General features: G+C 43.3%; 2 protein-coding genes across 2 annotated transcripts in view; one reads left to right on the plus strand and one right to left on the minus strand.

Annotated features, from left to right (window-relative positions):
- The window catches only part of TRMT2B (tRNA methyltransferase 2 homolog B), an 85,943-nt gene that overhangs the window by 39,198 nt on the left and 20,604 nt on the right, over positions 1–26,141 (plus strand). The gene's annotated exons all lie outside the window — the stretch shown is intronic.
- ARL13A (ARF like GTPase 13A) lies at positions 10,256–20,188 on the minus strand. The gene is made up of 8 exons (XM_030840560.1): positions 20,130–20,188; positions 19,691–19,761; positions 14,716–14,965; positions 13,717–13,822; positions 13,017–13,204; positions 12,085–12,175; positions 11,827–11,989; positions 10,256–10,386 (listed from the first exon to the last, which is right to left on the minus strand). Exons 1-8 carry the CDS (start codon positions 20,186–20,188, stop codon positions 10,256–10,258), a joined length of 1,059 nt encoding a protein of 352 aa, XP_030696420.1.

Genomic DNA, 26,141 nt, shown 5'->3' on the forward strand with positions numbered 1-26,141 from the left:
TTTATTTAAGATATGTATTTTTAAAAATGTTTATTTTATATTGGAGTATAGTTGATTTACAGTGTTATGTTAGTTTCAGGTGTACAGAAAAGTGATTTAGTTATACATATACATATATCCATTCTTTTTCAGATTCTTTTTCAGATTCTTTTCCCATATAGGTTATTACAGAATATTGAGTAGAGTTCCCTGTGCTATACAGTAGGTCCTTGTTGATTATCTAGTTTATACATGGTGGTGTGTATATGTTAATCCCAACCTCCTAGTTTATCCCTCTCCCTCACCTTTTCACCTGGGGACCTTTTTTTCTTTTTTCTGGGGACCTTTTAAAACAGAGATTCCTGGATGTCATCCCCTCAGAGATTGATTTAATTCACTTTGGGTGTGGCCCTAGCCTCATTATTTTAAAAGCTCCCTAGATGTCTCTAATGTGTAGGTAAGGCTGAGAATCATGGTCTAGGGCTTTTTTCCTCCAAGCCCAGAGTTTGGCTTGGTGAGTAAAAATGCACATGAAGTTGCAGGTAAAAACTAACTAGTTGGATAATACGTAGGTCAAATAGCTTGCTTTTCTGCTTCCTCCTTGTCTACATCCATGCAGGGTCTCTGAGCAGTGGTTTGCAGCCCTTTGCAAAGGTTTTCATCCCTTTAAAGTACTTTATTTCCCATTCTTTCTGCAGTTATTTTGGTGGGTGTGGTAGGGAGTGGGGCTTAGATACCATCAGTTACTAGTGATCCTAGACAAGCCTTAAAAGTTGACCCTCATACATGGCAAGAGAAAAGTGAGCTCATTTTAATATTAAAGTAGGACAGTTGTTCTAAGGGTTTGTCCTCAGCCTGCTTCCCACCTGGCTTCTAGAACTGGCTTCTTCACATTAGGCTCATCTTAGAGTTGCTGAACGTCTGAGTGCAAATTTTGCCTTTGCCCTTATTGCAAGTGTGGAGTTGCACCTACGGCCGTGCTTCTCAGCCTTGGCTGCACATTGAACTCCTCTGGGAGTTCAAAAAATCCTGGTTGTTTGAAAAATCCTTCTCAAAAAATCCTGGTTCCTGGGACTTGAGCACTACCCCCACATCTTCTAATTTAATTGGTCTGGGATGTGGCCCAAGCATCTGGACTTTTTAAAGATGCCCCGAAGATGATTCTAATGTGCAGCCAGGGTTATGATCCTCCGATTAGGGCTGTGGTTCCCAAACTTGTCTGCACATTAAAATCCCCTGGGGTTCTTTTAAAACTTCCAAAACCCAGGCCACACCCCAGATCAATTAAGTCTTCACAGTCTCTGGGGGTGGGACACAGGCATTGGTAATTTTGAAGTTTCCCCAGTGATTCCCATATGCAGCCAGCCTCGAAAACCACAGGGTTAGGGTATTTGATTGTTTGGAGGCTGGGAGAGAGAAGAGAATGATTGTCATTTGCTGAGATTTAAGTCTTCCAGCCCTTCACTTTTAAAATCACGTTGCCAGTTTATAATTTACAGGGTCATCATTGTCATTTTTCTAAGAAATATATTTCAAAATGGAATGCCATATAGTGATGAACCAGTTGAAGCTCCCTTAGAGCTCACCAATTAATGCAAGTGTGAAAAGACAGTTGAAATGGAATATAATTATTGTGTCCCAGACTTTAAAAATTTCCATCAGCTGATTTGATTTCATCATTATATGTATCTGCACATTATAGTTCCCATTGTTTCTCATCAAAGGAGACTAAGTGGCAGGGTGGGGGTGTGTGTGTGCAATGCTGACATCTAGCTCAGAGCCACAAAATGGAGGAACATGTCAGTATCCTCAAGTTCATTCCTAACTGTTAGGGATCCTCAGGGTACACAGAGGGGAAAGGACTTTTCTCTGAGGACCTAAAAAAGGAATTTAAATATATAAAGGTGTTGGGATTCACTGATTGCATTTACTGATCACCTTTACTTGTAACCAATCCAAGGAATACCTAAGGAGAAGAGAGGGCTGTTACTTAGCTCCTTAATGGTCTCTCTCCTCCAACTAGACTGTAAGATTTGAGGGAATAAGGGCTGTTCAGTGTTGTATCTCTGTCTAGCACCCAGCGCAGTGACTGAAATGGAGCAGGTGCTCAGAGCGGCAATATAGCGTACTGGCCAAGACGACCAGCTCTGGAATCAGGCTGACCCAGCCTTGAATTCTGGCTCCATCACTCTATGCTGTGTGACCTTGGGTGAGTTACTTAACCTCTTAAATCCTCTGGAAACAATATTTGTAAAGCACTTTGCAAATTGCCTGGCACATAGTTGGCATGGATTAAGGGGGGAGTTATTCTTGATTATCCGATTATTTGTTGAAGGAATAAATGGATGTTATAGCCTGCTTTCCCTTTCCTCTCAAGATTAACGAGTCAAAATAACCTAATCAATTTGGTTTTTGTAAGATTTCAATACTTAATTTCAGGCAAACAAAACCAAACACACATTGGAAAGAGTACCTTCCCTGTTGGTGTGGGTGTTTCTCAGCATTTATGTTACACTCAAATATTACAGCTTCTAGTAAAAAGTTTCAATACAGTTTGAAGAAAAATGACACATAGGAAACAGATAAGGCCATCCTGCTCATTTTGTCACCCTCATAATATTGGTTGCTAAAATAACCCACTTGTCAAATCCCTTTGTACTACTGTGAGAAGTGCTGATGTAAGACATGTTTTCTGAAAATAACCATGATGAGGTGTTCTGAATTAAGGGCTTTGGTACAGAAGTGATAGAGTTCCCTTCTGGGTAGAATAGCTCAGGATCATAAATTGCCCAGACACCTACTGGCTTACCTGTTCCACCTCCTAAAAGGAAACTTGTTTCTAGGGGTGTTTTTTTTTAACTAAACATTCTATATATAATCACTACATGGGATCCTGGATTGGATCCTGCACAGAAGAAGGACATTAGTGGAAAAACTGGTGAAATATGAATGAAGTCTGTAGTTTAGTAAATAGTTTTTGTTTTTTGTTTTTTGTTTTTTTGCGGTATGCGGGCCTCTTACTGTTGTGGCCTCTCGCATTGCGGAGCACAGGCTCCGGATGCGCAGGCTCAGCGGCCATGGCTCACGGGCCCAGCCGCTCTGCGGCATGTGGGATCTTCCCGGACCGGGGCATGAACCCGTATCCCCTGCATCGGCAGGCGGACTCTCAACCACTGCGCCACCAGGGAAGCCCTGTAGTTTAGTAAATAGTATTGTGCTAACATTAATGTCATAGTTTTGATCAATATACCAGAGTTATATGAGGTGTTAACCTTAGGGGAAGCTGGGTGAAGGGTATCTAGGAACTCTTTATACTATATTTACAACTCTTCTGTAAATCTAAAATTATTTCAAAATACAAAGTTTTAAAAAACATCTACACATAGTCTTTTAAAAACTAAACATACTGATTGGAAGCTAATTCTAGAAAAACCAAGTCTGGGCAGGTGTTGAAGCCAGGACCCCAGAAAGAGAATAGTGCTCACCCAGACACCCAAATATGTGCTAGATGTTTGGCTAACTCTAAGCACTACCAGTGACAAGGTGACAAGGGGTGGGGTTGGGGGAGAGCATTTAGCAATTCTTTTTCAATAAGGAATTTCTGTCAGCCTCTGAAAAAACAGTTCCTTTCTCTCCATATAAGCTAGCTTAGTTCAAAACACAGCAGTCCGACTTCAGAGAGGTCCAAATACATGTTTCCTTAAACTCCCATCTTAGAGTTTGGTGGGCTAGGTGTTTTGAAGGAATTTCTCATTGGAGTGCTAAACCTGAAATGATAACGTGCCCTGATCTTGAGAAGGGGCGTGGGAAGAGGAAGAATCCAGTCATTTTAAAGCACCAGCCCCCTTAGCATTCAGTTCTTCTTTATTCCCTGAATTAAATGATCTGCAGAGTTAACTCCTGTGTCACTTAAAAGACAGGTGCCTCAGTAACCTAGCATGACCAGCATGACAGTTTTAAAAAAGTGTATTATAATAAAAGGTGGTGTGTATGTGGGGGGGGGGTGGTGGAAACTCAAAGGACTGTGGTGCTCTTCATTTTCTTTGGTTCTTTAGGGATGAACTCTTCGATGTGTGTTTTCCATAGTTGTGATTGGCATGTGTACCTATTTCCTACTTTGCTGTTTTCATGTAACATTATTTCGCATTCTGGTTCCCACCTGCACAGTGTGCATAGTTTGCATCTTTAATGGCCGTATAACATTCCATTGTATTGAATAGCAGGATCGTTCTTAGGGCTGGGCTCATTTTTCTGAGCAGATATAAAAGGCCTGCTGTCTCTTAGCATCAGAGGTCTATTTTAGCTCCTGGAAGTGGCGACTGGCAGGAGCGTGGGATTGCGTGGGATTCTTGAGTCATCATAGAACAGCACAGTTTGAGGCTTTGTTAACATCGTTCTGCCCGGCACCTGACAGCAGAGCCTCCCGGGCTCCCTGAACCTGAGCTGGGCACTTCAGGGGCACCGGAGTGGAAGTACAAGCCCCCTGACTCCCACGACCCTCAGCTGATACTATCTCCCTGCCAACAGCAGGAAGTTCCTCCTGCTTTCTCTCTTGCCTGGGATAACAACTCCACCTGTGTTTCCCACGTAACTTGATATGGAAGAAAAGGCAAGGAGGAGTGGGAGGATGGATTATTATAGCTAAAGGAATAAGGCACAGGTCGGGGCGCCATGGCTGCAGTTCTTTTAGGCACACCTGTGAAAATAAAGTGGGATGGGGGATGGTTTCAAGTCCTGGAAAGCTGGGCGATAGAGCTCCTGTTCTCTACACCCCTTCCTGTCAGAAATCCAAGTTTGGCCCATCCAATAAAGGGTTTACAGGGGTGAGTGACAAAGCAGTGAGTCCAGGCTTGAGCGCTACTCCACCCATAGCCAATGGTGTTTTATAGTTAAGGATGCTAATTGGCAAAATTCTCCTGAGTGGTGTTGTGTTCGGTGTATTTGGTTACGTCTTGCCAGTTGCAACTGCCTTGAAAACGAGTGATTTTTAATAGGATACTGGGAGGGAAGAGTGATATTAGAAACACCACTGGGATGGCCCAGACACTCAAATCTCCATGGGATTTGTGACTAGGTTAGTTATTCCTGGTTTCCATCTCCAACCCTAAATTACCACAGTTCTTCCTTAACCCTTATGGTGTACTGAATCTCTGACCCATGTTCTGCACATCATACTGGATACCAACCTTACTGATTGGGCAATACACGGTGGGTAGAAACAGTATATGAAGAGTAGTAACAAGATTTCAGGAGTAAAAACCATTCAGAGCAGAGGGACACCTCTACCTATACATATGGAATTCTCTAGTCTGAAAACCCAGACCTGTCTTTCAAGACAAAGTGGACAAGTATCCGGAGCCACATGGGGCTTGTTGAATGATGGGCCAGGGTTATATGTTCAAAGTGTCTCTGACAGGAGCTAGACTTTAAAAATCCTGGAGGAGGGAGGCCAAGACCTTGACAATGAGAGAAACTCCAAGGCAACCGCTTGCCTGAAAGAAAATTTACCCTCAAGGCTCAAGAAACTCTCACTGATCTTGGTTCCTGGGCTGCCACGCTAAGACAGATTTGTAAGACTTCTTTGGCAGGTTTAGGATTCTCAAACCTGGGAATCATTGCTTGGCAGTGGTTATAGTTACCCTAGATCCCTATACTATTTGTATTTTAGAATCTAAGACCTCTCTCTTTGGGTTGTTCTTTGCAGAAAAGAGGATACTTCTCTCAGAAAGGGGGTATAGCTATCTAATGATCTAAGATCCTCCCCTAATCATAATAATAGTAGCTAACATTTCATGAGCTACTTATTATGTGCCAGGCACTCTGCTAAGCATTTTGCTCTGGATTGTCCCCTTTGATTCTCCCAACAAGCCCGTTAGGTACATACTCTTATTCCAGTCTTCACTGGGGGAAATTGCTTGGCCACCCAGCTTGATAAGGGGTTTGGAGTATGGTAACAGCCTGCAGCAACAAAACTATTCACTGAAAAATAAATAAGAATACACTAATGATGAAAAATCTGAAAGAGAAATTAAAGAAACACTCCCATTTACCATTGCAACAAAAAGCATAAAATACCTAGGAATAGACCTACCTAAGGAGAAAAAAGACCTGTATGCAGGAAACTAAGACACTGATGAAAGAAATTAAAGATGATACAAACAGATGGAGGGATATATACCATGTTCTTGGATTGGAAGAATCAACATTGTGAAAATGACTATAGATTCAATGCAATTCCCATCAAACCACCTATGGCATTTTTCACAGAACTAGAACAAAAAAGTTCACAATTTGTATGGAAACACAAAAGACCCCGAATAGCCAAAGCAATCTTGAGAAAGAAAAACGGAGCCGGAGGAATCAGGCTCCTGGACTTAAGACTATACTACAAGCTACAGTAATCAAGACAGTATGGTACTGTCACAAAAACAGAAATATAGATCAATGGAACAGGATAGAAAGCCCAGAGATAAACCCATGCACCTTTGGTCACCTTATCTTTGATAAAGGAGGCTAGAGTATACAGTGGAGAAAAGACAGCCTCTTCAATAAGTGGTGCTGGGAAAACTGGACAGCTACATGTAAAAGAATGAAATTAGAACACTCCCTAACACCATACACAAAAATAAACTCAAAATGGATTAAAGACCTAAATGTAAGGCCAGACACTATAAAACTCTCAGAGGAAAACATAGGCAGAACACTCTATGACATAAATCACAGGAAGATCCTTTTGACCCACCTCCTAGAGAAATGGAAATAAAAACAAAAATAAACAAATGGGACCTAATGAAACTTCAAAGCTTTTGCACAGCAAAGGAAACCATAAACAAGACCAAAAGACAACCCTCAGAATGAGAGAAAATATTTGCAAATGAAGCAGCTGACAGAGGATTAATCTCCAAAATTTACAAGCAGCTCATGCAGCTCAATATCAAAAAAACAAACAACCCAATCCAAAAATGGACAGAAGACCTAAACAGACATTTCTCCAAAGAAGATATGCAGACTGCCAACAAACACATGAAAGAATGCTCAACATCACTAATCATTAGAGAAATGCAAATCAAAACTACAGTCAGGTATCACCTCACACTGGTCCGAATGGCCATCATCAAAAAATCTAGAAACAATAAATGCTGGAGAGAGTGTGGAGAAAAGGGAACCCTCTTGCACTGTTGGTGGGAATGTAAATTGATACAGCCACAATGGAGAACAGTATGGAGGTTCCTTAAGAAGCTACAAATAGAACTACCATATGACCCAGCAATCCCACTCCTGGGCATATACCCTGAGAAACCACAATTCAAAGAGTCATGTACCACAGTGTTCTTTGCAGCACTGTTTACAATAGCCAGGACATGGAAGCAACCTACGTGTCCATCAACAGATGAATGAATAAAGAAGGTGTGGCACATTGTACAGTGGAATATTACTCAGCCATAAAAAGAAATGAAATTGAGTTATTTGTAGTGAGGTGGATGGACCTAGAGTCTGTCATACAGAGTGAAGTAAGTCAGGAAGAGAAAAACAAATACCATATGCTAAAACATATATATGGAATCTAAAGGAAAAAAATGGTTCTGAAGAACCTAGGGGCAGGATAGGAATAAAGACACAGATGTAGAGAATGCACTTGACACAGGAAGGGGGAAGGGTAAACTGGGACGAAGTGAGAGAATAGCGTTGACATACATACTCTACCAAATGTAAAATAGATAGCTAATGGGAAGCAGCCGCATTGCACAGGGAGATCAGCTCGGTGCTTTGTGACCACCTGGAGGGGTGGGATGGGGAGGGTGGGAGGGAGACAGAAGAGGGAGGGGATATGGGGATATATGTATACATATAGCTGATTCACTTTGTTATACAGCAGCAACTAAACATTGTAAAGCAATTATACTTCAGTAAAGATGTTAAATAAGAGTATGCTGGCTGTATTGGGGGGTATTCTTTAAATTTTTATTTATTAATCATTTTATTATTTATTCATTTTATTATTGATTGATTGATTGCTGCGTTGGGTCTTCATTGCTGCCTGTGGGCTTTCTTGAGTTGTGGCGAGCGGGGGCTACTCTTCGTTGAGGTGCGTGGGCTTCTCATTGTGGTGGCTTCTCGTTACAGAGCATGGGCTCTAGGCGTGTGGGCTTCAGTAGTTGTAGCACGCAGGGTTCAGTAATTGTGGCTCGTGGGCTCTAGAGTGCAGGCTCAGTGGTTGTGGCACACAGGCTTAGTTGCTCCACAGCATGTGGGATCTTCCCGGACCAGGGCTGGAACTTGTGTCCCCTACATTGGCAGGCGGATTCTTAACCATTCTGCCACCAGGGAAGCCCTCTTTAAATAATTTTGGTTGATAGATTTTATGTAGGAAAATTTGGTTGACACCCAGGAACACATATATTGTACAAAGGGAAGTATGCCAATATACTGAAATTCAGTTTTGTCAGAGGTCGTTTCAACCTAAATTCTCCACCCTGCCCATATTCATAGATAGCATTCCCACACCCTTTTAGCCATACTTTTCCTTCTCTCTTGGCTGAGAAAGTATGCCTGCCTCATAGACATACATGCCATATAGAGAAATGTGGGTGGTCCAATTTTCTGAAGAACCTTGGTTTGTTGAATTATAGTCTCCTGCCTGATAAAACTGTTCTTCAGTAGAGGTATTTGCTGCGTCCCTGGGTGAGAATGATTGTCAGCAGAATTCTCCAGTGATATTTATTGGGCAAATTGGAGGAAAGTAGGTGGGTCAAGAGTGGCCAGAGAAGCCCCAGAGAGGGTGTAGTACATTGGGGCATGGAAGATAGCACACTGGCTTGGGCATGCAGGAGATCTGGATTTTAGGAGCATGTCTGTCAGTGATCGCTCTACAGTCATGGGCAAGTCACTTAACCTTTCTGTACCAAATTCCTAATCTGTATAACAACTGGGGTTGGACTAGAGGTGTAAGGTTCCTTCCAGCTCCATGACTAATAAGCTGAGCCTTAGTCAGAATCCTGTCAAAGACCCACAAAGTGCCTGGGGTGATCCTCTTGGACATGAGGCCATATGCAACGCATAAAACAAATGCTGCAGTCTTTGACAGTGTCAGGCCCTCCAGAAGGGGTTGTGAGACTGATCCTTTATGTGCCAGGTTTCTATCTCTCAGAAACAATTATAGGCTAGTTGGTTTATACTGCCTGGTGAGACCATATAGGATAGGAATTAAGAGCATGAGTTATGGAGTTGGAGCTTAGTTTGAAAACCAGTTCTGCCATTTCCTAATGGGTGCCCTGGGGTAAATGATTTGACCTCTCTGAACATTAATTTCTGCCTCCGCAAGATGATGATAATAGAACCGACCTCATAGGCTTGTGACGATGCAAGGCAGTAATGTATGTAAACCACTTAGCCCAGCGTCTGGCAGAATGGAAGTGCTCACTCACCCGTGTCTGCCACTACCATGGGTGTGCTTATTGCTGTCAACGTAGTTCTGACATGGGCGTGGTGAGGCTTCAGCATCTTTCCTAGGTATAGCTTTCTCTTTCTGGGTAGAGTTTGAGCAAAGCATAAGCAGATCTTTCTGGCCTAAAGTAGCTCTAGAGTCAGATCTGGATTTGGTTCCCTGCTCTGCATCTTACAGGCTGTGGGACCTTGGATAAGTTATTTAACTTCCCTACCCCTTAGTTACTTCATCTGTAAAATGCAGGCAGGTATACTGCCTACCCCCAAGGTTTTTGTGAATAAGATAATGAACGTGAAGAGCTTAGTGCTGCGTCTGACATCCAGAAGGCACTCGGTAAATGGGGGCTGTGGTATTGATGGTGAAAGTAACAGCTGAACTAATAGTGAAGAATGATTACCACCACTACTACTGCCTTCCTTGGGATGGAGAGTTGAATGTGTTTAAGCTCGTACGGTTTTTGCATACCTAACCTAAGTGTTAGGAGAGACAGCAATTGCTATTCCTGAAGGGACAGCAAAAGAATTGTCGCCAGGCTTCTCAGACAGTGGTAGGGAATTTAAAACTGAGTTGTTTTCAGAGGCATGATTGAAATTGATTCAGCAGAGCATAATTCTCAGCAGAACAGTTCTATTTATTTATGCCAGTCCCCTTCCACCCAAGAACATAGGGGGAAAATGTAATTCTAAACTGACCCTGTACTTCTAAGGCTCAACTGCAGTTGGTCACCCACAACATGTTGCTCACAAACTTCATCGGGAGCACCTGGGTACAAAGACGTCAAGGCTCTGATCTTCTTTGCCAACGTTGTCTTCACTCTCAAACGGATGCCGCCTAACTGTTCTTGAGCCTCTCGGTGGGGATAAGATTCATTTTATGGCTCGAATGTCGATGTACAGGCACAATGGGAGTTCTCAGGGATATTATGTTAGAGTAGGTGGAGTTGTAGGGGGACTGTAGAGGTACTAACAAACAGAAATTGAAAAACTGAATAATCCTAATGGTTCTGTAGATGAACCCATTTACTAAAGGAGGGATATGAGGTGTTTCTTTTGACTTCCCTTCATTTTCCTCTTTAGCACTCTGTTAAAAGTCTAAAAAAAGAAAGAAAATAGGTAGTCACTGCAAGCAAAGCTAAGCACCAGGCTTCCTGTCCATCCAGGTGAGGAGGGTGTTAGCTACTTTCCAAGGTCCCCAGTGTCTTCTCTCTTTTTTGCCCTTGGTTCTGAGGTTATAGAAATGAAAAATGGATTTCAATTTTGGACAGAGATTTAAAGGTAGATTCTGACATCTAGAAAGACACTTCCTCCACTCTTCTGCCAGATTCCATCCACTCACCTCTCATCCTCCTTCCCAGAGCAGTACCTCTCTCCTCCTCAATGTTCCTATCTAGGGCCCTCTGTGTAGGTGTAACAACCCAAGGCTCTGGGGTAGCCTGAAGGGCCAGATCCTTTGGAGAGCAGAAGTGACATTATAATATTGACAGTTTATTGTCATGGAGACTGGGGCCAAGGAACACTGAGATGGAGAAGACATTAACAACAATGGGCCTTTAAGTCATCACAGATTTTTTTAGTGCCTTTAGTATATTGGGAGAAATCATATATGATTATTAAAAAAATTTCCAGTAATAACAAAAATCCAAAGAAAGTTACCTTGGCTCTTCTCAAAATCACCTAGAATCTTACCCCTAGAGAAAACCACTGCTTGTGTTCGGTGATTCCCCTCCAGATGTTCTATGCATGTGTACACATCATGCTATATGTGCTGTGCTCTCAATTGCCATTTTCTCTAACAAAACTTTGGGTTGTGGAAAACTTTCCATGTCAGTAAATATAAGTCAACATTAGCCCTTTTAAGGTCTGCATAGTATTCCATTGTGTGGGTGCACCATAATTGATTTAGCCATTCACTATTGTTAGGCATTTAGCTTGTTTCCAACTTTTAGCTGTTATACACAATGCTATGATTGAGCAACCATGAGCATCCTTTTTGTGTACTTGTGTAATTATCTTTGGCTTCAGTTCAAGACATGAGATGATTGGCTCATAGGGTTTCCACAGTTTTAAAGTTCTCGATATATATCTATTGAGAGAGAGAGGGAGAGTAGGAGGGAGACATACAACCAAACTACTCTCCCTAAAGGTTGTACCAATTTGTACTTCCACCACTGGAAATCATAACCTTTAAGATAACCTTATAGCCATCCAAACAAAGATCTTGGGGCATCATACTGGACGGCCAGAGGGTGATCCCCAAGCACTTCATCTACATATCTTTCTTCTGACCACCAACCATAGTATGAGAAAAGAGTTTTGGACTCAAAATACGAATACTGTTTTATAAATTGTGAGGAAAAGCCTTTATATCTTTTCTTCTCTGACTAACCACTGATCCAGGATTACCTTCAAAAAGCTTTCTCAGCATATGGAGCTGGGGGCTCTGATTGTAGCCAGGCTCAGTGGTGTTACAAGCTCCATTTCCCCCATAACATTCATCCTCCTCCTTGGGTTCGTCTAAAGCAAATGTTACTGATGTGTTCTTTTTAGGTCTTGTTATACCTTCTTTCTGTATAGCAGGAAGATGAAGGAAAAAAAAGTCAGTTGGTGCCCGAGAGCTCAGGGATTGGTCCCTGGGGCAATAACATTTAGTGAGCCACTTACCTGTAGGATTGGCTTTAGAGGCCTAGGTTCCATTGAGTGTTGTCCTAGGTGCTGTCTTTTTTCTTCGGACTTTCCCATCCTGGTAGTGAAGCTGGGGAAGATAGAAAGGACAAAGCCATAGTGAAAACAGATGCAAGCTCCTTAATCAAATCCAGCTGTCCCCCCATCCCTGCCATATGTCTTTGGAACAATTAAAGGGACAACAGAACAAGAGGACATTTAGTCCTTTTATTCCTCAAAACCTTGATCACCCCGTTTTCTTTATTTTTCTTCTTCTTTTCTATATTCCTGTTCCCTCCCATCTTTCCTTATCATTGGGATGATCAGAGAACAGGAAGCGGAGAATGTGGGGCACCTCCAGGGTATTTAGCCATAGAATATTGCCAATAAGCTCCTTAAGGGGCTCGTGCTCCTTTTCTCCTCTCTGTGACAAACCAGGGAATTGAAACCCTGTTTTGGAGACAATGTAATACTGATGACTTAACTTATCCCACTGACGTGACCACTCAAATTGTGCCGAGGGGAGGGTGTACCTAACAATGTTGGTATGTTTGTGGTCACTGCCCTCGCCCCATTTGGGCCAACTGATCTTGAGAGACTTGCTCAGCACCGCACAGAATCCATGCCCCTCCCAGAACTCACTGCTTAGGTTGAAGACTGACTTTTGCATCTATTCTTTTTTTTTTTTTTTTTGCGGTACGCGGGCCTCTCACTGTTGTGGCCTCTCCCATTGCAGGGCACAGGCTCGGGATGCGCAGGCTCAGCGGCCATGGCTCACGGGCCTAGCCGCTCCGAGGCACGTGGGATCTTCCCGGACCGGGACACGAACCCGTGTCCCCTGCATCAGCAGGCGGACTCTCAACCACTGTGCCACCAGGGAAGCCCTTTTTCATCTATTCTTATCAGTACACCTAATAGAGACAGCTTGGTACCTGTCTGATGAGCATATTTCCCCAAAGCCTCTGGTGCTCTTGGGGGCTGGGATGCTCGATGGGAGTGGCTGTTGGTGAGCACACAGCTCTTCATATTTATCCCCAATGGCAGATAACAGCCAGCGCAGGCCTCCAATTATAGGCTCATGGTTCCTTCTCTGGCGGTTTTTGATGGCTGAACAGGGCTCCTGTGACAAAAAGAGAAGGCTCCAGCCCAGCAACCTGGGACCCCTGGGGCTCACAGTCCCAGTCACCCTCAGCCAAAGAGCACAGGTGCACATAAGCTCTGCTGTGCCTAGAGAGGCTCTTAAGACTTCCTAGGAGATTCTCAGCATTCACTCCTGAGAAGGTATATGAAAGGTACAAAAGCTAAGATCCTTTAATCAAGTGTAATGTCTTGGATGTGTGATCTCGGACAGGTCACTCAGAGTCTCTGAGCCTTAACTTTCTTAACCATAAAATGAAGCTATTGAAACTTCCAACTTTAAAGAGCTATTTTGCAGGCCTAATGAGAAAACAGATGTGAAAGTGTTGTAAGAGTGTGATATTTATTATCACTGTTGAGTCAGAAATCATCACTGTAGTTGTTGCCTGGCAAAGAGAGGCTCTGCCTAAGACCCGGCATAGGAGGCTGATTATGGGCCAAGGGAGGCATCGGCCTTGCTTGAGAGGACAAGGGAGGGGAGGGCTAGACACTTACCACTCGGCACAGGGACTGGTTCTTGTTTGTTAGCCTTTCCAGCAGCAGATATTCAGTAATATCACGAAGTAGCAAGGCGTCCTTCTTGTCTTGCTTGTTGGCCAGGCTAAAGCCGGGCATTGGAGAGAGGGAGGGAAGAAGAGAGGAAGAGTAAAACTGAGATAGAGGCCAAGGGAAAGAAAAGAAGGGAAAGAGGGGGACAACCAATTCTGGTACAGCTGCTACATATCCAGGGACTAGCTTTTAAGCCATACCCAGTGCGATGAGCCCGACATTTTTCTAGCCAACTCTCAGTGGAGGAAAGAATAGCACAAGTAATTTGAATCCGAGATAATCCCCAGGCCTCATTTCTCACTTCCTCTACACTGCACCATCAAACTTTAATTAGAATTGCTAACTGGGATACGAATGAATTTGGCGCTTCTACATCCTCCCCCAAACTCTGTCCACGCTTGGGTTGGTGGTCCTAACGGGGAACAAAAAAGGCTAAAACGGAGTGGGGGAGGGGTGAGGATTGACTGGCCACCTGAATCATCACCCTGGGGTAAGAGTTAGTTACATAACTCTCGGGCAGTTTACCAGGGGAGGAGGCCATTGGCACTGAATATACAAAATAGGGGTTTTCTGCCATCATCTCAGGGTCAAAGACCGAAGCCAGAAAAAAGAAGCAAATTTAGGAAGGCAGTCTTCAGGAAGAGTCGAGGGATGGGTTGGGGCGGGGGGTGCAGTGGAAGATCCAGATATTACTCTCCATTTCCCTCTGATGCTTGCCTTCAAAATTACCTTTGCACAGTTAGGTAACAGGTTCCCCCATGGCAGTGCCTGGTAGAAAGTGGCTCTTGAAAACAGCCCCCAGAGGACTGGGCCACTCCCCCTCAGCCAAAGAGGAGAGGAAGTCTAACTGGATGTGACACAGGGACCACTTAACCCTTCCTCTGTCTACTTCTTCTAAAGGCACAAAATGGGAAGGGGAAATTGGACACAAAGGCAGACTCTTACAATAGGATGGGTTTCCCGGCCACTCTTTCATCAGACAGCAGGTGTGGTAAGATGACCTTCACTTCCTGCATGCGGCTTAAGTCACTGGAATCCAGGACAAAAACAAGTCCATGTGCCTGCGCGTAGTAGCTTGGCCAGATTTCTCGGCCATTCCTGTCTCCATTCAGATCATAGACGGAAACTTCATAATCATCCAGGAGGAGTGTGGTCAGTTCAGGTTTCATACTACCGCCCGTCCTACTGGGGAGTACTATACATGGGGGAAGAGAGGAGAAGCAACAACAAAATGGGGCTATAGTTAGATGAATTTGTTAAACGATGATCTGAACTTTGACTAGAGCCTGCCCTGAGGAATCCTACGAATGTATCCTGCCATCTGGCTCATGCTCGCCAATCCATCCTCCTAAACCGCACTTTGCTCATGCTACCCTCTCCTGGCTCAGTAACCTTCCGTGAGTACCCACTGCTCCGAAGGTAGAATACAGACTCCTTTGCCTCCTAACCTGCCAGATCCATCTCTTCCCTGACTGGTGTCCAGGGTCCCTGGTACCCAGTCTCTTCCTCCCTATGCTTCTTGATTCATGTGCCTCTCTACCCCCCACTCCACATGATTGTCATGCTCTTTCTTGCCCTGGGCCTTCACAAGATGCTATTCCTGCTGGTTAGAACACTCTTCCACTACTCTCTGCTTGGTTAACACCTATTTTGTTTTTTAAATATCAATTTAGATCTTGTTCCTTCTAGAAAGTTTTCTCTAACTCACACCACCATCCCCCACTTTCTTCTGGGCTTACCACCATCACAGCACATATTACAGTGTTATAAATTCTATGATTTATTTATCTGGGTTATAAACTGCAACAGGATAGGAATCCCTTCAGTTTTACTTACTGTTATATACATAATGCCAAGCACAGAGGTTGGCACACAGGTGCTCAATAAATATTTGTTGAATGAATTTGATGAGTGAATGAATGAATGAACAGGACGCTCTTCTCTCGCATCCTTTCTTCAAGGCCCAGCTCAAGTACCACTTACTTTAGGAAGCTTCTCTGACCAGTCCAGCTCTCACTTCTCTCTCTTTTTGAACACGTGACCTGTTAAACTGGCCCTTCACCTCATTCTGTGCATGTCCTGTCTCCCCAGCTAAAATCTAAGCTCTGTGAGGGAGGGGCTCTGCATTCCCTTATGCACAGTAGGTGTTCAGTAAATGTTTATGGTGCCTGTTACTGTGGATGAGCGTATGAAGTCCTCTTCCTCCTATCTCCTCCGAGAAACCATGCCAAACTCAGATACCTTTGCCCTTTCAAGGCTATGGCCAGACCATACAATCCCACAGGGCATTCCACCCCTCACTCAGCCCCCAGAGAAATGTGGTTCAGCATGACAGTCCATAGACACATTCCAGTCTGTTGAACTGACCGTTCTGGCCCAGCTCTCTGCCCATATTAGTAGCAAAATGATTTTATAGATTCTCTACACTCATACCTGGGAGTTCTAAGACCAGAATCAGTAGCTTCTTATTTATAGTTTCAAATCTACCTGGAACATTTTCCATAGGATTGCCAGAATAAGTCGTTTAACTGACAAGTTAATAGGATGCTTTCAGATCTTTGGAAATGTATGATTATACACACATTTACATGTATACATGTCTCTCTATATGTGTGTATATGTACATATTATTACATTTTAATGTCATCTCATAATGTCCTCTTCTGTTTTTATGTTAGTCAATGATTTATTTTTAATTATAGCTTTCACAGAACATATAATTTTCAGTCACAGCTTTGATATGTTATTTGTTATGTCTGTATTAGACTACTTAAAAATAATAAGTGAAGAGGTTAAAACTCTAAAGGTAATTTTAAAATCTTGTTTTCAGTATCAGTGCAAGCTTTATCTTTCCCCATTTTTTTTCTTTTTACTTGAAACCTTACCATTTCTTCAATAATTCAATGTACTGTTGGCAAACTCTAGATGCCACCAGAAGTTGTCCCCTGAAAATTTACATTTCTCTTATTTCCTCTATTAATTTATAAACACTCTGAGGACAGGTACTGAGATGAATCCATTTCTATATCCCTAGCAGAGTGTTGCATAAAGCATAGTTTGGGGACTGTCTGCTTTAGAGTTACATGTGGGTGATTGTTAAGCCCTACCCTGTACCAAATGAATCAGAATCTCTAGGCTTGGGACCCAAGCATCTGTATGTTTAGCAAACTCCTACATTTAACAAAATCCCCAGGTGATTCTTCTGCACCTTACATTTTGAGACCCACTGCCTTAAAGAGCAGTAAAATTCATGCCTGTTGTGTCTCAGCATCATCTGGTGCGCTTGTTAAGATTTTGATTCCCTGGGCCTTCTCCAGGCCAAAATATCTGAACCTTCAGGTCCCAGATCAGTTGGTGTGAAAGCTCTTCAGGTGATTCTGATTTTTGGCTCTCAGTACTGATTATGCTTCAGGATCACCTGTGGAGCTTTTCAAACCTATGACATTAGGCCTCATTCTCTGAGAGTTTGATGCCATAGATCTGGGGCGGGGCTCAGGCAGCATTTTCTTTTAAAGCTCCCCAGATGATTGAAATGTATAGCCGGGTTTGAGAGAAACTGCTTTAAACGCCCTCATTTAGGGCACCTGCTTGTGCTCATGCTTGGGTTTCTTGCCCCATATGACCATGCCAGACAAAATAGTTATAGTGAATGATGTTGTTAATGATAATGGCTTATGTCCCCAAATATTTTATAGCTGGTGTCTTCAGAGATTCACACAAGTTACTACTTGTAGATTGGAACTTCCTCCCTAGGCTGTTACCTGTTTTTGGCAATCATAAACATTTGCAGGAGCTGGTGGGGGGGCAAGCTATTGCATTTTGGGTACAGAGGAACCTACTAGATTGACTCTGGCAGTCCTGCATGGACAGAGGTGGCCTGAGATGTTCTTTAGAATGTGACATCAGTGGCACTTTGCTTCTTAGCCATTAAAAACTTCTCCGTGAATGAAGTCACAACCATAAACCTATTGGTTTATCAATCAGCCCCAAGTTATTCACCAAGCACAAGGCAAGTTATACAGTAACAAATTAAATAGACTCCAGGCTCTGTCCTCCAGGAATTAGAATGGAAAGCAGATGCTATTCTCATAGGCAAAATAGCATAGGGCTAATTACAGATGAGTGCTTCCCAAAGCTGATTGGCCAATTGAAAGGCCTGGGGAGTTCTTAAAACATAGATTCCCGGGCCCCACCCAGACTGGATGGGAATCTAGGGGTGGGGCTGAGTTGGGCTCTAAAAATTATCCCCACTTTTATCAGTAATTTTGTGATTTACCCTGGCTCCTTGATTTTCTTGGTGCTGCTTACCTTTTTACCATTTCTGCCAATCAGAGAATTGGGAGAGGCAGTCAAGTCTGCTGCCCATAAGGTGGGATACCAGGCTGAACCATTGGCTAAAATGTGCTTGGGGCTGCCACTCTGAGGGTGGGGGGAGGGGAAGAGAGGGAAAAGTTGGAATGAGGCAACATGTAGCCTGAGGAGAATGGTGGAATGAGGGAGAACATTCATTCCACAAGTGAATGAGTACCTACCTGAACGTACTAAAAGTACAGAGACTGAAGATACAGAGCTGAAAAAAATCCATTATTTTTCCTCAAGGGCTCACAGTGTAGGGGATGGACTTGCAGTTGTGCAATGAGGTTGTGATAAGTGCATGATCGAGGGAGGCACAGAATAGAGTAGAAGCTGAAGAAGGAGGCGCTGGGCATTAGGGATGGCTTTCCTGAGGTCAAGCTTAGGCTGTGTCTTGAGGCATTTGATTAAGCAGGTAGATGATGGAGGGGATGAAATGCTAGGTAGCAGGAGAGCATGTACAGAAAGCGTGGGCATGTGAACTAGAATGGTATAGTGGCAGATGAATGGCAAGTCATTTGTTTTGGCTCCATCAAGGGGCCTATGTGCAGAGCATGGGAAATGAAGCTGGAAAAATCAGGGACCAAATCATGGAGGGCCTTCCTTGTGTGCAGCTGAGGAACTTAAGTTTTATTTTGATGACAACAGGGAGGCATTGAGTGGTTTCATGCAGGGTTGGGTCATGATCAGATGTTTGCATTAAGTCCTTCGGGCAGCTGTGTGGACTGAATACTGGGGAGACAGCTACAGACGGCAAGATCAGCCAGCAGGCTGTTGCTGTATTTCAACGAAATTGATGCTGGCTTCAAGTAGGCCAGAGGCAGAGGAGTCAAGTTAGCCCTTTCCTCTACTTTGTAGATTGTTGCCAGCCTATATAAAACAACCACCTCATCATAACCCTTCTTTTATTTAATAAAAATCAGTGGAGGGCATCCTGTGCCAACCACTGTGCTGGGCTCTTTGGCTAGCAGTTAGCTGTGTCTTCACAACCGGAAAAGTAGCTCCCTGAAATTCTGTGTAACGGCTTCTTGAAATGTCAAGGTATTAAACTGGAGATTTGGTATTAAACTTGCACGTCTCTGAACTGACACCATTTCTCAAGCTCCAACCCTCTATATGAACTGTCACAAAGAGTTTCACGTTATTGAACTTCTTCATCATCCCCCACTTGTCTGTCTTATCTAGACCAAATTCCACTTTAATTGAGCTCTGAAACTAGACACTTTCAAACATGCTATCCTTCCTAATCGACTGTGGTGCTTTACATAGTCTGAGTTCATTCATACTGACATTATGAGAAGACCTTCAATTAGGATATCTTATAAAGGGAGCAGGTGACAGGCATTACATAAACAGGCTGATAACACCCAAGGAGAGCAGAGAGAGAGAGAGAGAGAGAGAGAGGAGAGAGAGAGAGAGTGTGTGTGTGTGTGTGTGTGTGGAAGTGTTTACCTTAAAAGAGGAAACTCAAGGGTCATGAAGTAAGGCTAGGAAGGAATGATTGTTTCATTGGTCGCTGGGACCCATGGGAGACCTAAACCAGGATCTAATACTCTCAATTCCTTACGTCTCTGGAATGCCTTCACAAGAACAGTTTTGCCTGAGTTGTCCAGTCCAATGATAATGATGGTCACATTCCTAGAAATGGAAAATGAGCCAAAGCTTTAAAAGTACTGTTAGTTCTTAGGCTAAAGAAAGAATTATACTCTTCCTTGGTGTTTAGGGCTCTGCCTGCAGTGGTCCCAATGCAGTCATAAAAGGCACAGCCAGGTGGTAGAAGGTGGTGTGGGGACCCCTCCCCAAAGCCTCCAAGGATGCTTTTCTTCCCTGATTCACTTGCCTTATAGAATTGGCCATCCTCCCCAACCCTGCCCTTAATCTTGTAGACACTACTTAGTCACTTCCCCTAATAATATATATCATAAAGATTTGTTCTTTGAGGGACTGTGGGCAGGTACATTGGAGGAAATGGTGGAACAGGTCTAGAGAAATAATTACAGTATTACCTTCGTGTCTCTTCAGTTGCGTTTACACGAGGCCAGCAGGAGGTCAGTATCCGGAACATGATTCAGCTTAGTTCTTTAATATTAAGGGAAACAAGTAAACAAGAAATCAGCCCCATTATTAACTCTGAACCTAAATCAGCTTATGAGTACACAGGTACTGATAAACAGGAAGCCTGGGACTGTCAGAAGTCCATTACTTCATTCTATCCAACCTTGTCTATGTCATAGAGGGAGGGACTGGTTATCGTCAACTCTAGTGGCAAAATGGGGTGATTTCTTATTAAAGCAACCCACATAGGCATGATGGCATCAGGTGTGACCTATCCCTTCAGCCATAGTTCATTCCTGTTATGAATATCTTCATGCAACCTTGGGGGTGCGGGTGGGGTGGAGAGATGCCTTGGAGAAGAACCAGCTTAGAGTTCAATTGGAAGACCTGTTCTAATGAACAACAGTTCATTGGGCTTGGTTCTCTTACTGCCTGTGCTTCCAAAATGTGGGTGTTGGTGACCCACTATCATAGATTTCATACAATTCCTAGTGCTATAAGGGATTTTAGAGATCATCTACTCTAACTGATTTCAAACATCAGTCCAGGTACCCTACTCTCAAAGATTCTCAGGGAGCAGCATAAGCTCCCCAGGTGATATCAAAGTACAGCCGTATTTGGAAGTGATTGCCTAAGTAGAAAGGGTAATTTACACAGTCACTTTACAGTTAATCCGTGTTTTAGCATGTATTAGTATTTCATTACTTTTTATGGCTGAATAATATTCCATTGTATGGATATACCACCTTTTGTTTATCCATTTATCAGTTGATGGACATTTGGATTGTATTTACTTTTTGACTCTTATGAATAATCCTGCTATATACATGTGTGTACAAGTTTTGTGAGGACATATGTTTTCAGTTCTCTTGGGTATATACCTAGGAGTGTAATTGCTCGGTCATATGATAACTCTATGTTTAACCTTTTTAGGAAGTGTCAGATTGTTTCTACATTTTACATTCCTACCAGCAAGGCAGGATGGTTCAAATTTCTCCACATCCTCACCAACTCTCACTGTATTTTTTATAGCCATACTAGTGGATGTGAAGTGGTATCTAATTGTGGTTTTGCTTTATATTTTCCTAATGACTAATTACGTTGGGGCCCAGAGCTGGGGGAAGCTCTGGTTGGGTTAACAAAGGACTTAGGCTGATACTCAGATGGGCTTTTCTTAGCTATCTGATGAGCACAGTGTATGTGCCAGCTTATCAATGAATAACTTAGCAGGGTTCTGCAGAGTCACCCACTGTTTTAGAGAATAGCCATCCCCAAATAGGGACTCACATTTCATAGCATGTTTTAGAGCATAGTTCATTCCCTAGAAAATTATTTGGATTCCCATAAGGACCTCCTGGAGAATAGCTCTGGCTTATGCCAGATGAAAGGGAAACCTTATATGTGGCCTGTGATCAAAACCAGCCTTACTCCAGCTTTGCTCATGAAACTGATAAGACCTGGAGCCTGAAACACCAGAGTCTGATTGTCTGGGTTCCATGATAGCCATCTCCCTTTGAGACAAGAAGTAGCAGCTTCATGTCTACTTCCTGATAATTAGCAGAGCTTCCTAACTTGATCTCAGGCAGTCTGTATTTGTTAGTACCACTAAAAAAGGTCAAACTGGCATCACACAAATTCTTCATTAAGAACATATCTTAAAGAAGGATCATGTACCACAATGTTCATTGCAGCTCTGTTTAGCCAGGACATGTAAGCAACCTAAGTGTCCATCGACAGATGAATGGATAAAGATGTGGCACATATATACAATGCAATATTAGCCATAAAAAGAAATGAAATTGAGTCATTTGTAGTGAGGTGGATGGACCTAGAGTCTGTCATACAGAGTGAAGTAAGTCAGGAAGAGAAAAACAAATACCGTATGCTGACACAAATATATGGAATCTTAAAAAAAAGTTTCTGAAGAACCTAGGGGCAGGACAGGAATAAAGATGCAGACATAGAGAATGGACTTGAGGACACGGGGAGGGGGAAGGGTAAGCTGGGACGAAGTGAGAGAGTGGCATGGACATATATACACTACCAAACGTAAAATAGATAGCTAGTGGGAAGCAGCCACATAGCACAGGGAGATCAGCTCGGTGCTTTGTGACCACCTAGAGCGGTGGGATAGGGAAGGTGGGAGGGAGATTCAAGAGGGAGGAGATATGGGGATATATGTATTTGTATAGCTGATTCACTTTGTTATAAAGCAGAAACTAACACACCATTGTAAAGCAATTATACTCCAATAAAGATGTAAAAAAAATAAAATTAAACCTACCATTTTCAGATTTCTTATCTACAGAATGGAGATAATGATACATTTTGCTTACCTTGGGGTGGTTAATTATGTATCTGATTAGAAGTTGGTTCTTTTTGGGTGAAAGAAATAGGATGGGTAGAGTAATAGGAAGGTGTATTGAGCTTTCTAGCCTTCTTGCCAGAGTAACACAGCTTAGTTGCCCCCTTATGAAGAGTAAGTCCACATCCTAACAGTGGCTGTCAAGGTTCTGGCATATCCATGGTAATCACTGCCTAGTTCATAGCAGCCAAACCCCCACATCTCCCTACCTTGTCTGATTAAAGCTAATTACTAAATGAACTTTTTTTTTTTGGCTGTGTTGGGTCTTCACTGCTCCGCGCAGTCTTTCTCTAGTTGTGGTGTGTGGGCTTCTCATTGCGGTGGCTTCTCTTGTTGCGGAGCACGGGCTGTTGGTGCGCGGACTTAAGTAGTTGTGGCTCACAGACTCTAGAGTGCAGGCTCAGTAGCTGGGGCACACGGGCTTAGTTGCTCTGTGGCATGTGGGATCTTCCCGGACCAGGGCTCGAACCCGTGTCCCCTGCATTGGCAGGCAGATTCTTAACCACTGTGCCACCAGGGAAGCCCACTAAATGAACTTCTGGTCATCATGGTTTTTTTAAGTTTACAAAGTATTTATATAGAACTTACTATGTGCCAGCACTCTTTTTAGCACTTTATACATATTAAACTCACTTAATCCTTATTATAACAAAAAATAGGGGCTATCATTCTTTTTAAGAGATGAGGGGGCTTCCCTGGTGGCGCAGTGGTTGAGAGTCCGCCTGCCGATGCAGGGGATGCGGGTTCGTGCCCCGGCCCGGGAGGATCCCACATGCCGCGGAGCGGCTGGGCCCGTGAGCCATGGCCGCTGGGCCTGCGCGTCCGGAGCCTGTGCCCCGCAACGGGAGAGGCCACAACAGTGAGAGGCCCGCATAGTGCAAAAAAAAAAAAAAAAAGAGATGAGGTTCAGTATATTAATGCATATATGTGGAATCTAGAAAAATGGTACAGATGAACCAGTTTGCAAGGCAGAAGTAGAGACACAGATGTAGAGAACAAACGTATTGACACCAAGAGGGGAAAGTGGGGTGGGGGTGGGATGAATTGGGAGATTGGAATTGATATATATACACTAATATGTATAAAATAGATAACTAATAAGAACCTGCTTTATAAAAAATAAATTAAATTTTTAAAAAAAGAGAGAGGTGAGGTTCACAAAGAGGTTGAGTAATTTGCCCAAGTTTACCCAGCTAGTTAGTGGTAAAGCCCAGAATTCAAACCCAGGCAGTCTGGTTTCAGAGTCTGTGTATTAAGTTAAGGGACTCACAGGCTGTGTGAGTGAGATTTCAGAGACCAGAGAAACTGCCTCAGCTCTGGGCCTTTCCATCTTTTCTGGACAGACTATATTGTACTTCTTCTTTTTTTAAAGTCAACTTTAAAAAAACTTTATTTTTTAGAACAGTTTTAGATATACAGTTTTAGAAAAATTACAAAGATAGTACAGAGAGTTCCCATATACCCTGTACACATTTTCCCCTTTTATTAAGTGTTGACCTAAATCACATAGGCTGCTGGTTATTTCTCCAGCAAAAATGGGTTTATTCGGGATCAACAGAGAATTACAATTTGGGGTCTGCAACCATGACAAGCCAAACATAAGCACCCCTCACAGCAAGGAGGAGAAAAGGAAGTTGGGTGGGCTATACTAAACAAAAAGTCCATTCAAGGAATTGAGAGTTTGAAGTATAGTGGCTTTTCATTGGCTGAGTTGTGACAATCTCATTGGCTGAACTCTTGCCAGGCAAGAAAAGGAAGTCTTCCTGTTGGTCTCTGCTGTTGTCATAGGGTGTGAGACCTCCCCCTTCTAGCCTCTTGACTATTTTAATTGTGGTTTTTGTTTATTAATTTTTACATTTCCTCCTTTTGATCATGATCGTTCTCTGAAAGCATCACTGGTTAAGAGTCAGGTTTTCTGGTTTCAGTGGCTTTTTGTCCCTCAGTGCCAGAAGGGACCTTTCCTGGGTGTAGTGTCCCACAATGCAGGGAAAGTGCACATACTGGAAACTTATTGAGATCACATTTGAGTAACAAGGAAGGGCAGGAGGGACAGCTCTGAGGCACTTTTTATCTAAAGTCCATATATCATCAAGATCATAGACATTGGAGATCATATGACATGTTGTATCATCATCAAAGGATTGGCAGACAAACTTCTGACAAGCCTGTCCTAGATATCTTTGGAAAGTTGTCTCATCAGATGTTGTCTGCTTCAATTCTGGGAACTATTTACTTTCAGGTCACCAGATGATGTGCAGGTCCACTCAGGGTGCGGCGCTTTCTTTACATGTGTCATGTGAATCAAAGAGTCTGTTCCCTGGAGTTTGATGGCACAAGGGTTGGTTAGCAGTACCTGATAGGGGCCTTTACAGTGACGTTAAAGAGAGTCCTTCTGGAGGTGTCCTTTTTATAAATTTTTTAATATTTATTTTATTTATTTTTGGCTGTGTTGGGTCTTTGTAGCTGCGTGCGGGCTTTCTCTAGTTGCGGTGAGCGGGGGCTACTCTTCATTGTGGTGCGCGGGCCTCTCATTGCAGTGGCTTCTCTTGTTGCAGAGCATGGGCTTTAGGCGTGCAGGCTTCAGTAGTTGCAGCACACGGGCTCAGTGGTTGTGGCTCACAGGCTTAGTTGCTCCACAGCATGTGGGATCTTCCCGGAACAGGGCTCGAACCCATGTCCCCTGCATTGGCAGGCAGATTCTTAACCACTGCGCCACCAGGGAAGTCCTGGAGGTGTCTTTTCCAGTACATGAAATCTCCAGGCTGCGAGGGTGCTTAAGGTCTTTGTCTCCTGAGAGCGCACTGTGAAAACATTGCTCTACTAAAACATGGTTATTTTTTAAATTTATTTATTTTTTGCGGTACGCGGGCCTCTCACTGCCGTGGCCTCTCCCACTGCGGAGCACAGGCTCCAGACGCGCAGGCTCAGCGGCCATGGCTCACGGGCCCAGCTGCTCTGCGGCATGTGGTATCCTCCCGGACCGGGGCACGAACCCGTATCCCCTGCACTGGCAGGCGGACTCTCAACCACTGCGCCACCAGGGAAGCCCAAACATGGTTATTTTTAATAGAAGCGATTAGGCCTTTGCAATATTGGAGTATTTCTCATTTTGTCAGTTGTGGGGCAAAAGAGGTAGGAACCAAGTGCATTGAGTGACCTGTGACTATCTCAAAGGGTGAGCGTTTGAGTTCCAAAAGGGATGGATATAAGATTTAGAAGGATCAATGGCAGTGCTTTTGGCCAACGTATTTGGAGGGCCCATACAAATTTTGCCAATTGAGTTTTAATAATGCCGTTACTGCATTTGAATAAACCAGAGGATTGAAGGTGCTAAGTGCAGTGAAACTTGTAAAACTGGCCAAACAGCACAGACGTCAAAAATACCTGACCAGTAAAATGGGTCCCTTGATCATTATGAAGTTTGAGAGGATTTTCCCAGGTAGGTATAATATTTTCCAAAAGGACTTTAGCCACAGAAGAGGCAGTAGCCTCTCTGCAAGGGAAGGCTTCAGTCCAGTGTGAAAACATTCAGGCCATGACCAAAACGTATTTATTTACATCCCTGAGATGGAGGAAGTTGTATGAAATCCAATTGCTA

Source organism: Globicephala melas, chromosome X (genome assembly GCF_963455315.2).
Source record: "Globicephala melas chromosome X, mGloMel1.2, whole genome shotgun sequence".
NCBI lineage: Eukaryota > Metazoa > Chordata > Mammalia > Artiodactyla > Delphinidae > Globicephala > Globicephala melas.